General features: G+C 42.8%; 1 protein-coding gene across 1 annotated transcript; it reads right to left on the reverse strand.

Annotated features, from left to right (window-relative positions):
• Nucleotides 1–12,161: 12,161 nt before the first annotated feature.
• Nucleotides 12,162–13,631, reverse strand: LOC124668057 (chaperone protein DnaJ-like). Its single transcript, XM_047205264.1, has 5 exons — nt 13,316–13,631; nt 13,088–13,184; nt 12,904–12,983; nt 12,749–12,805; nt 12,162–12,390 (listed from the first exon to the last, which is right to left on the reverse strand). The coding sequence occupies exons 1-5, from the start codon at nt 13,418–13,420 to the stop codon at nt 12,166–12,168; spliced, it is 564 nt and encodes a 187-aa protein (XP_047061220.1). The 5' UTR covers nt 13,421–13,631; the 3' UTR covers nt 12,162–12,165.

The following is a 13,631-nucleotide window of genomic DNA, read 5'->3' on the forward strand; positions in this document are numbered from 1 at the left end:
TCGCAAACCCTAGATTTCATATTCGTCGAGTACTTTTCGGCTGAAACCTTCGAGATCTACTTGCCCTCTACTTCTAACTAAACCCTAGCCTACAATCTATAGGCATTGATAAGTTAATCCCTTGTCACTTGGTTTAGTCTGTTGATCTATCTTATACTAAAGGTTACTAAAACATGAGCATTATTGTGGAGCTTGTTAACTCCGGCATTGAGGGTTCGTGTAATCCTACGCAATGTGTTCATCATCCAACAAAAGTGTAGAGTATGCATTTATCCGTTTCGTTATGTGATCAATGTTGAGAGTGTCCACTAGTGAAAGTGTAATCCCTAGGCCTTGTTCCTAAATACCGCTGAGTTACTACTGCTTATTCATTGTTTCACTCGCGTTACTACTGCTGCGTTACTACTCGCTACATTACTACCGCTTGTTTACTCGTCCCGGGCAAAGCACTTTTCCGGTGTCATTGCCGTTGCTACCGCTTATTCATACCACCTGTATTTCACTATCTCTTCGCCGAACTAGTGCACCTATTAGGTGTGTTGGGGACACAAGAGACTTCTTGCTTTGTGGTTGCAGGGTTGCATGAGAGGGATATCTTTGACCTCTTCCTCCCTGAGTTCGATAAACCTTGGGTATCCACTTAAGGGAAACTTGCTGATGTTCTACAAACCTCTGCTCTTGGAGGCCCAACACTGTCTACAGGAAAGGAGGGGGAACGTAGACATCAAGCAACACAAAGGAAGATTTAAGTTTCAGCAGTTGCTTTCAACTTTCAACATGTATATCTCATGGATAATTGTCAACACAAAGTAATATGATGAGTGCAAATAAGCAAGTATGTAAGAATCAATGCACACAGATTGACACAAGTGTTTGCTTCTAAGATAGAAAGAAGTAGGTAAACTGACTCAACATAAAGTAAAAGAAAGGCCCTTCACAGAGGGAAGCAGGGATTACTCATGTGCTAGAGCTTTTTATTTTGAAAACATGGAAACAATTGTCTCAACGGTAGTAATAGTTCATATGTGTTATGCATAAAACCTCCTATAAGTTGCAAGCCTCATGCATCGAATACTAATAGTGCCCGCACCTTGTCCTAATTAGCTCGGACTTCCATGGATTATCATTGCATTACATATGTTTCAACCAAGTGTCACAAAGGGGTACCTTTATCCCACCTGTACAAAGGTCCAAGGAGATAAATCGCATTTGATTTCTCGATTTTGATAGATCTCAACTTGAGGACATCCATACCGGGACAACATAGAAAACAGATAATGGACTCCTCTTTAATGCTTTAAGCATTCAACAACGAGATAATATTCTCATAAGAGATTTGAGGATTAATGTCCAAGCTGAAACTTCCACCATGATACATGGCTTTGGTTGGCGGCCCAATGTTCTTCTCTAACAATATGCATACTCAAACCATTTAACTCATGGAAAATCTCCCTTACTTCAGACAAGACGAACATGCATAGCAACTCACATGATATTCAACAAAGGTGTAACAGGTTGATGGCGTTCCCAGATAACATGGTTACCGCTCAACAAGCAACTTATAAGAAATAAGATACATAAGCGACATATTCATTACCACAATAGTTTTTAAGCTACTTGCCCATGAGCTATGTATTGCAAAGACAAGGAGTGAAATTTTAAAGGTAGCACGCAAGCAATTTACTTTGGAATGGCAGAAAAATACCACATAGTAGGTAGTTATGGTGGACACAAATGGCATAAGTTTTGGCTCAAGGTTTTGGATGCACGAGAAGCATTCCCTCTCAGTACAAGGCTTTGGCTAGCAAGGTTGTTTGAAGCAAACACAAGTATGAACCGGTACAGCAAAACTTACATAAGATCATATTGCAAGCATTATAAGACTCTACACTGTCTTCCTTGTTGTTAAAAACACTTTTACCAGAAAATATCTAGACTTTAGAGAGACCAATCATGCAAACCAAATTTCAACAAGCTCTACAGTAGTTCTCTACTAATAGGTTTAAACTGCATGATGCAAGAGCTTAAACATGATCTACTTGAGAGCTCAAAACAATTGCCAAGTATCAAATTATTTAAGATCATATACCAATTACCACACGAAGCATTTTCTGTTTCCAACCAAATAGCAATAAGTGCAGCAGCTTTTAACTTTAGCCATGAACATTAAAAGTAAAACTAAGAACACAAGTGTTCATATGAAAAAGCGGAGCGTGTCTCTCTCCCACACATGGATTGCTAGGATCCGAATTTATTCAAACACAAACAAAAATAAAAGCACACAGACGCTCCAAGTAAAGCACATACGATGTGACAGAATAAAAATATAGTTTCACTAGAGGTGACCTGATAAGTTGTTGATGAAGAAGGGGATGCCTTGGGCATCCCCAAGCTTAGATGCTTGAGTCTTCTCGAAATATGCAGGAATGAACCACGGGGGCATCCCCAAGCTTAGACTTTTCACTCTTCTTGATCATATTATATCATCCTCCTCTCTTGATCCTTGAAAACTTCCTTCACACCAGACTCAAAACAATCTCATTAGAGGGTTAGTGCATAATATAAAATTCACATGTTCAGCGAGGACACAATCATTCCCAACACTTCTGGACATTACCCAAGGCTACTGAAAGTTAATGGAGCAAAGAAATCCACTCAACACAGTAAAAGAGGCAATGCGAAATAAAAGGCAGAATCTGTCAAAATAGAACACTCCGTAAATACGAATTTTTTCGAGGCACTTAACATGCTCAGATGAAGAAGCTCAAATTGTATGAAAGTTGCGTACATATCTGAGGACCACTCATGAATTTTTGCAGAATTTTTAGATTCTCCTACAGAGAGATCAACTCAAATTCGTGACAGCTAAAAATCTATTTCTGCGCAGAAATCCAAATCTAGTATCAACCTTACTATCAAAGACTTTACTTGGCACAAAAACGAAATAAACATGATAAGGAAAGGTTGCTACAGTAGTAACAACTTTCAAGACACAACAAAACAGTAGCAAAATAAAAACATGGGTTATCTCCCAAGAAGTGCTTTCTTTATAGCCATTAAGATGGGCTCAGTAATTTTAATGATGCTCTCGCAAGAAATAAGAGTTGAAGCAAAAGAGAGCATCAAAAGCAAATAAGAAACACTTTTAAGTCTAACCCACTTCCTATGAAAAGGAATATTGTAAATAAAGAAGTCATGTAAGCATAATGCAATAAGCATAGAAAAACAAGACAAGCGCAACTTCAAGATTTTCAGTAAAAAGAGAGGTGTTTTATTAACATGAAAATCCCTAAAACCATATTATCCTCTCTCATAAAGATTTTCAGTAGCATCATGAACAAACTCAACAATATAACTATCACATGAAACATTATTATCATGAGCTACATGCATAAAATTATTACTCTCCACATAAGCATAGTCATTACTATTAATTGTAGCGGGAGCAAATTCAATAAAATAGCTATCATTATTATTCTCATCACCATAATCATCATATATAGGAGGCATATTGTAATCATAATTAATTTTCTCCTCAATAGTAGGTGGACTGAAAATATGATAGTCATCATTGTAATCATCATATATAGGAGGTAAAGTATCATCAAAGTAAATTTTCTCCTCCATGCTTGGGGGACTAAAAATATCATGCTCATCAAAACCAGCTTCCCCAAGCTTAGAATTTTCCATAGCATTAGCAACAATGGTGTTCAAAGCATTCATACTAATAACATTGCCACTAGCATGCATATAAAGTTCCATAGGTTTTTTAATTTTCTCTTCAAACACCTCATGTCCTAACTCAAGATAAATACTATAAAGATCTCTAATATTTTTGTTGTTTTCCATTAAGCCTAACTAGTGAAATAAAAACAAGAAACAAAAAGATATAATTGCAGAATCTAAAGGAAATAGCTTCGAGCACTCACACACCGGCAACAGTGCTAGGAAATAGCTTAGTAGTCGGAGGATGTGAATACCTTTTACCTTACCTCCCCAACGAACGGCGCCGTAAAATAGCTTGATGTCTACGCACGCTTCTATTCCCGTAGACGGTGTTGGGCCTCCAAGAGCAGTAGGTTTGTAGAACAGCAACAAGTTTCCCTTAAGTGAATCACCCAAGGTTTATCGAACTCAGGGAGGTAGAGGTCAAAGATATCCATCTCAAGCAACCCTGCAATTAAGATACAAGAAGTCTCTTGTGTCCCCAACACGCCTAATACACTTGTCAGATGTATAGGTGCACTAGTTCGGCGAAGAGATAGTGAAATACAAGTAATATGGATGGTTGTAAGTAGTAATTGCAATCTGAAATAAAGATGGCAGCAAGCAAACATGTAACAGAACTTGTTGGAAACGGTGTTTCAATGCTTAGAAACAAGGCCTAGGGATCATACTTTCACTAGTGGAAACTCTCAACAATGATCACATAAATAAATAACTTCTCTTCACTTGTGCTACTCTGAATTGCTCTCCTATTGGAATCACTAATCATGTAGTGGCTACAAAAGCTCCGCTCAAAGTTCATCAAGTACTTGACAAACACCACTCATAGGGATATCCTCATCAAATCATAATCCAAGACAATACCGTTGCAATTTAGACCGAGTACTAACATAGCATACACACTGTCAACAATAGCTATGAAAGGGGGAATAGATCACTTCAATACTATCATAGTAATAGTTAACTTCATAATCCACAAGAGATTACAATCATAACCTACGCCAAATACTACATGATGCACACGCTGTCAACTTTACATCATGAAGGAGGAATAGACTACTTTAATTACATCACTAGAGTAGCACATAGATTAATAGTGATACAAAGCTCATGATCACATAAAGATCACACCATGGGAGAGAGAGATGAACCACATAGCTACCGGTAGAGCCCTCATCCTCGGGGAGAACTACTCCCTCCTCATCATGGGAGACAAAGAACGGCGATGAAGATGGCGGTGGTGTCGATGGAGATGACTCCGGGGCAATTCCTCGTCCCGCGGCGTGCCGCAACGAGAGACTTCTGTCCCCCGAAACTTATCTTCGCAATGGCGGCGGCTACGGAACTCTTCGTGGAATATGACTGGATATTTTAGGGTTTTTGCGACGGAGAGAATATATAGGCGAAGGGGCAATGTCGGTGGAGTCCCGAGGGGCCCACACCACATATGGCGGCGCGACCAGGGGTGGGGCCGCGCCCCCTAGGGTGTGGCCGCCTCGTGGCTCCTCTTCGTCTCCTCTTCGGTGTTCTGGAAGGCTCCGTGGAAAATAAGACCGTGGGCTTTTGTTTTGTCCAATTCCGAGAATATTTACTATGTAGAATTTCTGAAACCAGAAACAACAGAAAACAGGAACTGGCGCTTTGGCATCTTGTTAATAGGTTAGTCCCGGAAAATGCATAAAAATGATATAAAGTGTATATAAAACATGTGAGTATTGTCATAAAACTAGCATGGAACATAAGAAATTATAGATACATTTGAGACGTATCATAGCCCAAGCTTGTAAAAGATCTTTTAGAAAGCCAGGTGATGACATAGACTGTTTTATTGGGATTAAAATTTCCATCAAAACAGTGTCACCTCGTGGGCTTGGTAGTGGTGATATCCAGCCCAAGTTTGGCCCACCAAAATTTCAAGCAATGCAGACCATGTGTTTGTATAAAGAAAAGATAGTGACCTCTTTGTCTGAAAGAATATTCTCGCAAGATTACTTGGGCTGTTTGCTGGGGAGCTGGTGGGAGCGTGGAGTTAGGGTTCCTCAAGCTAAGGCAGTGGCGGCGGACTCGAGAGAGATGGGTGATAGATATGATAACCAGGGAGGTGGGGGAAGCTATGGAAGAGATGATGGAGGACCAAACAGGCAGCAGCCATATGGAGGATACAGAGGTAACAACTTTCAGCGCCCACCTTTCTCTCGTCCTGGGCAGTTTGGGGGGAATCAGTACCAAATCTCTCAGAGATTTGGGAGAGGGCAGGGGCAATTCAACAATCAAGGGAGAGGTGCTTATGGGCAAGGCAATGGGCAATTCAATAACAACCTGGGTCAAGGAGGAAGAGTTGGGGGCAGGGGACAATTCCAACGACAGAGCAGCGCATATGTGCGGAAAGCCATACCTGCAAATTCTGAAGGGATTTCAACGGCCAGAATAGAGTTACTAATGAAAGGACAACTATCTCAGCTACAACTGCAGCTGCCTCATCTGGGACAACACAGCAGGTGCAGATAGGATCAAGTGTTGAAGCAGAATTGGCAGTGAAGAAGGACACTGCAAGTGACAGTCTTCGTTGCAATAAGTGTGGAAAAAATAGCACATTTCAAAGGATTGCAATGAAGAGATTGAGTGTATGAATTGTGGTAAAGGACATCAGTCTATGAGATGTGCCTGGCTCAAGCAAAAGAAGCCAACTGCAAACCTGGTTGGTTTTGGAGGCCCTGGGCTATGTTGTTTTGTTGTTGAACATGCAAAAGAAGGAGCTGGAACTGAGGAGAAGGGGAAAGCTATAGCAATAGTAAAAGTCAAGGAAGTAGATTTTCAGGTTGATGAGGAACTGTTAGTGATGTGCCTAGGCAGAACATACCCTTGAAAGTGGAACTAGCAAGCAAAAGAAGTCTCTGCTGGCAGATTCTTGGTCAACTTCCCATCAGCTGCAAGGATAAATGAAGTCTCTATCTATGACTAGGTTACTTTGAGAGGTGCACACATCAAAGTGAATGTCAAACAGTGGTCAGATGAAAACCTTGCGTACTGAAAGCTGGATACAGTATGGGTCAGGGCTAAGAGAGTTCCAAAAACTCTGAAAAATTACCAAGGAATTTGTGAAGTTGGCTCAACTCTTGGGCAAGTTATTGAAGTGGACATGGAAGCTTTCAGGAAAGATGGAAGCATAAGATTCTTCGTGGGTGTGGTCAATCACAAGAATATTCCTGCAATGGCAAAGCTTACTACAAAAAAGCTGATGATCTACTACATATATTTCCAAGTAGAGCAGGTGGTAGAGGAAGGTTGGTTAAGGCCAGACGAGGAATACATTCAAGAATTTGATGAGATGGAAGACACTTTATCACAAGAGTTGGGAGATAGAAGAGAGAAAAGACAGAGAATTGAAGGAATTGAGGGGGCAGATAGAGAAGGGCACATACAAGCAAGTGAACAAACAAAAAAAGCTTTGGAAGAGAGGGAGAAGGAAATTAAAAGGCAAAATGATTTGGGTGCAATTGCTTTGACAAAAAAGAAAGGATCTTCTACTACTCAAGCTACAAACCAGCTACAATCTGAGGGATAGGCAATGGGAGCAGTAAGGGAAAACATGGCGATAGAAGGGAAAATCTGCTAGAAGAAACTGGTGACAATGTGAAGGAAAATGAGCAAGAGATGGAAGATCAAACTGAAGACTTGGAAAACAATGAGAGAGTGGATCTTTCTGGAGATGAAGGGGACAAGTGTTTGGAGTCTGACTCATCCTTGAGCATGACAACAAAAATCAAGAATGTTGAGGGTGGAAAATCACCAAATCATGGGAGGAAGAAGCACAAGGATGTGGGGATCTTAGAAGAAATTGAAGAAGTCCATGGGAACAGATTCAGCAACAGGCTTGCTCCAAAAAGTGATGTTCCATCATGGACAGGGCAAAGAAGATAGTTATGGCAAAAAATCTTCAGTCGTCACAAGGTAGTAACACTCTTCCCACTCTTGCTAACACTTCTGATTATAGTATTTTAGATATTGCTAGCAAGGTAGGGATTGAGCTTGGTACTACTCTAGATATGATTGACACTAATTTAGCTCTAATAAGAGAGCAGGAGCAGGCCAGGGTTAATATCTTTATGAATAAAGATGAAAGCCCTGAGGAAATGGAACATTCAGTAGACATGGACAACCAGCCAGATGCTGTTGACCAAGTTCTACTGGATATTCTAAAGATGGGCAAGGAAGATTGTGCAGTTTTTTCAGATAATCTGATCACTACTTATACTAATGGAGGAAAATAGATGGGGGGGAGTGACTCCTGTGGAGTTTCGCTGCAAAACCCCCATCAAAACTACGATGGTGTGTAGGAAAGTAAAAAAAGAAAATAATCAGAATGATTAGTGGTTTTTCTTGGAATAGTAGAGGCACTGGGGAAGAAAGTAAAAAAAAAGTTATATTAGGCAACACATAAAACACCATAGTCTTGACTTTGTAGGAATACAGGAAACAATGAAGCAAGATTACCACACTAAATTTCTCAAAGAAATAAGTGGGGGGGGGGGTTGAGTTTCACTGGGATGGTTGTAAGGGTATATTGCCCATATGTGTGGTTTTGGTAATTAATGACAACCCCTATGGACTAATGTTTTCATTGAGTTTATATGAAGGAATATTCCATAGGTACTACTTGTATTCCATGTGTTGGATTCAAGTATGGATGCCATGAAGATAAATATATACCTTGTGTATTGGCATCAAGATCATCGATTTGAAGATATATATGTGATATGATCAAGAAGAAGAAATGAAGATAGAGTTCTTATGTGAAACTCAATATTAGCCATGCTCTAGCTTATGTGATAAGCAACGAATGATAAAGATCTTGAGTGCTTGATTCCAAGTGAAGAATTCTTTATACACCTCAAGATAGTATGATAGAGCATGAGAAGATACAAGGTTGACCAATACAAAGAGTGAAGAATAGATCCAAGATTGGTCAACACATGAAGCATGAAGAATGTGCCACGAGAAGTCATGTGGTATGGTAAGCCGTGTCAATCATGCTTTATGAACTAACCCATCATATATGTTCCCTTGTGTTGTCTATGTGGGTTAGGTATCTTTCCATGGGCATGCATCAAAAGTGAGATCTCATATAGCCCATGAGAGGATGACATCTAGTGGTGATCGCCATCAAGGTTGAGTTGGGCAAGTTCAAGTTGAGCATCTCAAGAGGATCATATGCTTGAAGCTTGCCGTCCATTTGGTGACAATGGACATGTGAATATGTGCATCAATGGAGTTTTCCCATCATGGTGTATGGGGGAGCATTTGTGCGTCTTCACGAAGCAACAATGATCAAGTGAAGCATTCCAGCTTGAGTGGAGCTTGAAGAGTTATCATCAAGATCAAGCGGGATGCGCAAGGCAAAGGTATGGCCTTGATAGGTTTTCCTTTTACCGGTCTCAAGGTGGTTGATGGGAGACCGGATTATAGGATAGATAGCCGCACTATCAAGAGGGGCTTTCGGGTGGGTAACTTGATCACATCGTCTTAGGGAGCTCAATCCTTTGCATACTTTGCATATCCCTATTGCTTCTTGGTGTTTCTCTGTGAGAGGTTCTTGAGCTTGTTGCTAGCTTTACAATAAGCCCAAGTTCATCGAAAACGGAATCCGCATGCATCTTCTATTGCGTTTTCGAGTTTGGACGTCTTCACCATTTCTTGACGGTGGGAGACTCCCTCTCTAAAAACATCTAAAAATATCCTGTGAGGAGTCTCCATATTTCGTCCATGTCTACATCTCTTCTTATGGTGGCTTCAAAGTTAATATCCACTTGTGACATCATCTTCAATCCTCAAATACTTGCTGCCATCTCCTCCATGTGTGATCATGCTCCAATGCTTGTCCTCCTCATCAATGCTATGTCCATCATTCCTAAGAGTAACAAACATATCTGATTTAGGTAGCATCATATTCTCATGTATATGAGGAATAGTTCTAAGAAACGAAAGTACCTGATAGTTAAGTTGTTTGACACGAGCTCGAGTGATTGGTCCTTGTATTTGTGTGGCTGTAGGTACAGCGGTTGTATCAATAGATGAGATGTCCTCATCAATTACAAAGCTCATGATCACATAAAAATCATACATGTAGAGATAGATAAACCACATAGCTACCGGTAAAGCCCTCAGCCTTGGGGGAGAACTACTCACTCCTCATCGTGGGAGTCAACAATGGCGATGTAGATGGCGGTGGAGTGGATGGAGATGGCTCCGGGGGCAAATCCCTGTCCCGGCAGGGTGCTGTAACAGAGAGTTTTGTCCCCCGAATCTTGTCTATGACGGCGCCAGAGCTACGAAACTTTTCATGGATGGAGGCTGATTGATTTAGGGTTCACGCGTCGGGAGGCTTCTTATAGGCGGAAGGGCGAGGTCGGTGGAGGCCAGGTGGCCCCACACCAGCCCTAGGCGCGGGCCAGGGCCAGGCCGCACCTAGGCATGGTCTGGCCACCCTGTGCCCCCCTTCGTCTCTCCTGCGGACTGCGTCTTTGTTATGGCAAAATATGATCTTCGGCTTTTGTTTCATCCAATTCCAAGAATATTTCCTGCACAACTTTTCTGAAATACAAAACAACAGAAAACAGGGAACTAGCACTGTAGCATCTTGTTAATAGGTTAGTGCCGAAAAATGTATAAAAGTGCAACGAAGTGTGAGCAGAACATATATGAATTGGTGTAAAACAAGCATGGTGCATCAAAAGTTATAGATACGTTTGAGACGTATCATCGGTCCACTTGTGATTTAGCCTCATCTGCAAAACCATGAACGTTACGTTCAAACACGTATCCTCGGGCATGCATCCTTCATACAATGAAGTAGCCGCGTCTATATCCAGTTGCCCCATCTTGGCTTTCTCTCTGGCAACAGCCCTGGCGTTACTCGTCTGCTTGAGAAGCATGCAGTGCCTAAACATGGGGGTCCCGCAGGCAGCTTGGCGTTGTTTCAGCTGCACCGGCATCTTGATCTTCTTCATCATATCCGGCTTCTTCTTCATCATCGTCCTGTTCGGCATCTCCTTCATCATCATGTCCTGGATACTCTTCGTCTTCTCGCCCTCCCTCGTTGTTATTAGTGTTCTGCTACCCCTTTCCTCCCGCCCCATGGATTTCATCATCATCTTCATCACTCATCCACCGATTGTAGCCATCCGTGAAACCACGCATTAATTAGCATGTGCGTCTGTAATTGTCCGAAATCAGGGTTGATCAAGTTCGTGAGTTTGCACTTTTGGCACGGACATCTTATCTATGTCCGGTTATTTTGAATCATGTCGGACGTCGCGGATTTAAGAAATCTAGCCACGATGGACGTGCTCATCATGTGGACCATGGTTGGTTACTTATCTTAGAATCACACCATGTAGAGCCAGAAATTCTCCAAAACGGATATAAATCAACATTTCGATAAACATCGGCAACTCGAAACACCTGCACATACACACACGCCGGCGCAACCTTCACATAGAAACATGCACATACACGCCGACGCAACTTTCACATACAAACATGCATATATAGTTATATACGCGCACACACACCGGTGTAACCTCACATACGTACAAAACATGCATACACAAGCGTCAGCGTAACCGTAACCACCTCACATACGAATATACACTATTAGATATGTAACCGATACGATATACCGAGAGAGAGCTAGCTAGCGTGCAGGAGAAAGTAAGTGGGATTTCAAATATCTTTAAATTAGGAGAGCTTTCCCTTACATATCACTCAACCAAATTAGGTAAAACAAGAAAAAATATGTGAAACAATGGAGGAAATAAGAGGAGGAAGACGATTACATCTAATTTTGGTGGGAGAGGGAAAAGTGGGGGGCAAATGAGAGGTGGTGGAGGACATCATGTGGCTGAAATCTTGTCCCAAGTTAGCTATTAGCTTGCTTCGTTCGGCCTGACAGGCCCAGACGGCCAGTGAACAATAGCAGGTTTAGAGCAAGACACAGTACTCTGTCTGTCTTTTTATTGGAACCAAACGTGTAAGCTATCGTTACAGTTGAAGTAAATACACCACGGTGCAAAACATCACCATTCACTTCAAACTGTCACTAGACAAACGCGAACAAGATCAAGATCTGGACAAATGTAACACCAATTCCTAATGTCACACGATCGTACAGAATGAGGTGTTCGTCGATCTATGTACACCTATCTACGCAAAACTACAACGAAGAACAAAAATGTTCTCGTCAGTTGGAAACCTATGTGCCATCTACTTTATTCCCCTGATCCGTTGCATCGCACGAGAGTTCGACATCCCCAATGATCTCCCTGACTCTGCAATTCAGTTAGTGCCTTCACATCGGCGATCCCTGTGATCTCTGAACAAAGTCGTAGCTATGAACACCTGGATGCACGGACTGCAATGCAGATCACCGTACCCAAGTGCTTAGCAGCCAGAGAAAGCCGTCCGGGTGAAGCACGCCGAGCTGCTGAATCCCTGGGGCAGCACGCTCGAGGATGATCGACGCTGCTGCTGCCCACCGCTGGACCGCGTCGACGGAGCAGTGCTGGTGAAGAAGCTGCTTGGCGGTGGTGGTGGTTGGGGCGAGGAGAAATCCTGCATCATCCCGTTGAGCATGCACTGGAGTTCGCCCAGGGAATACACGGGCTCCTGCAACGAGGGAAACGACGGTTTGTTAAAGATTCGATCGAGTCGCACACTAGTTCCAGGCATGCACAACCAGTTAAGTTCTACCCGGATCTAGTAAATTCTAGAGACGAGGAAGGGTGGTGGTGGCATGCAACACAAGGTGCTCACCAAAAATATCATGGTTATCCTAGATTCTCAACGATTGACATGATTCTTCTAGATTCTTAAACGATTTTTTCTCTCCAAGGTTCTAGTGACACCATATCCACGCAACTTTATCTTCTTCCTAAAAGAAGAGAGCACTATTTCCCCTGTTCTATACTACAGGTCGAACATAACAAAATGAGAGTCCGTTGAAATTATTCAGTAAATAAATTACCTCTCGGCCAACTGTGGCCATTAGCGAGAGCATCTCCTGAAGGAAATCGTGGAAACCCTGGCATCACAACAACGCAAGCTTCGTGTTAGATGGACGCCCACGATCGATAGAACGCACGACACGAGCAAGGACTTGGGAGTAGGGAGATTGATTACCTCGACCTCCTCTTGGTCGTCGTTGAGGGGATCGTACATCCCGGCGTCGTAGAGCGCCCTCCTCTTCTCGTCCGACAACACTGCAAGTGCAAGAATCAAGCAATTCAAACGTTAGTAACAGGCACCCACTGCAAACCTATGAAGCATATATAGAAGAGAGAATTAGGCGGCCAGTGCGACGTACCCTTGTACGCCTCGTGTATCTGCTGGAACCTGGCCTTGGCCTCCTCCGCGCGCGCCGGATCCGCACGGCCATTGGCGATCTTGTCCGGGTGCCACCTCTGCGACATGACATAGACAAGCAGAGATCGAATTTGGCAAACGTCAATCTCTGTTTCGATCTCCCGCGCAAAAATTGAGCTAGCCAAAGGACTTTGATCGAAGCCAGCTAACGTAATCTAGTGGTACTCACCATGGCGAGGCGGTGGTACGCGGCGCGTATCTCGGCGGCAGACGCGCGGGGGTGGACGCCTAGCACGGCGTAGTAGGAGGACCGGTACTGCGGCTGCGACTGCATCCTCGATTCTCACCCTGTTTCGATCAATGCTGTACTCCAAGAAACTGCACGCGATCGCCGATCTCAAAGCCGGGGTGTTCTTGCTACTGGTGCTTCGATGACGACCTGATGAAAGGGGGAGGCGTCGCAGAGGAGGGAGGTGGCGTATATAAAGGGCGTGTCGCGCGGAGGTGGGAGGAGGAGGAAAGGAGGAGAGGATAGGAGAAGCGTT

The sequence above is a fragment of the Lolium rigidum genome, chromosome 6 (genome assembly GCF_022539505.1).
Source record: "Lolium rigidum isolate FL_2022 chromosome 6, APGP_CSIRO_Lrig_0.1, whole genome shotgun sequence".
Taxonomy (NCBI): domain Eukaryota; kingdom Viridiplantae; phylum Streptophyta; class Magnoliopsida; order Poales; family Poaceae; genus Lolium; species Lolium rigidum.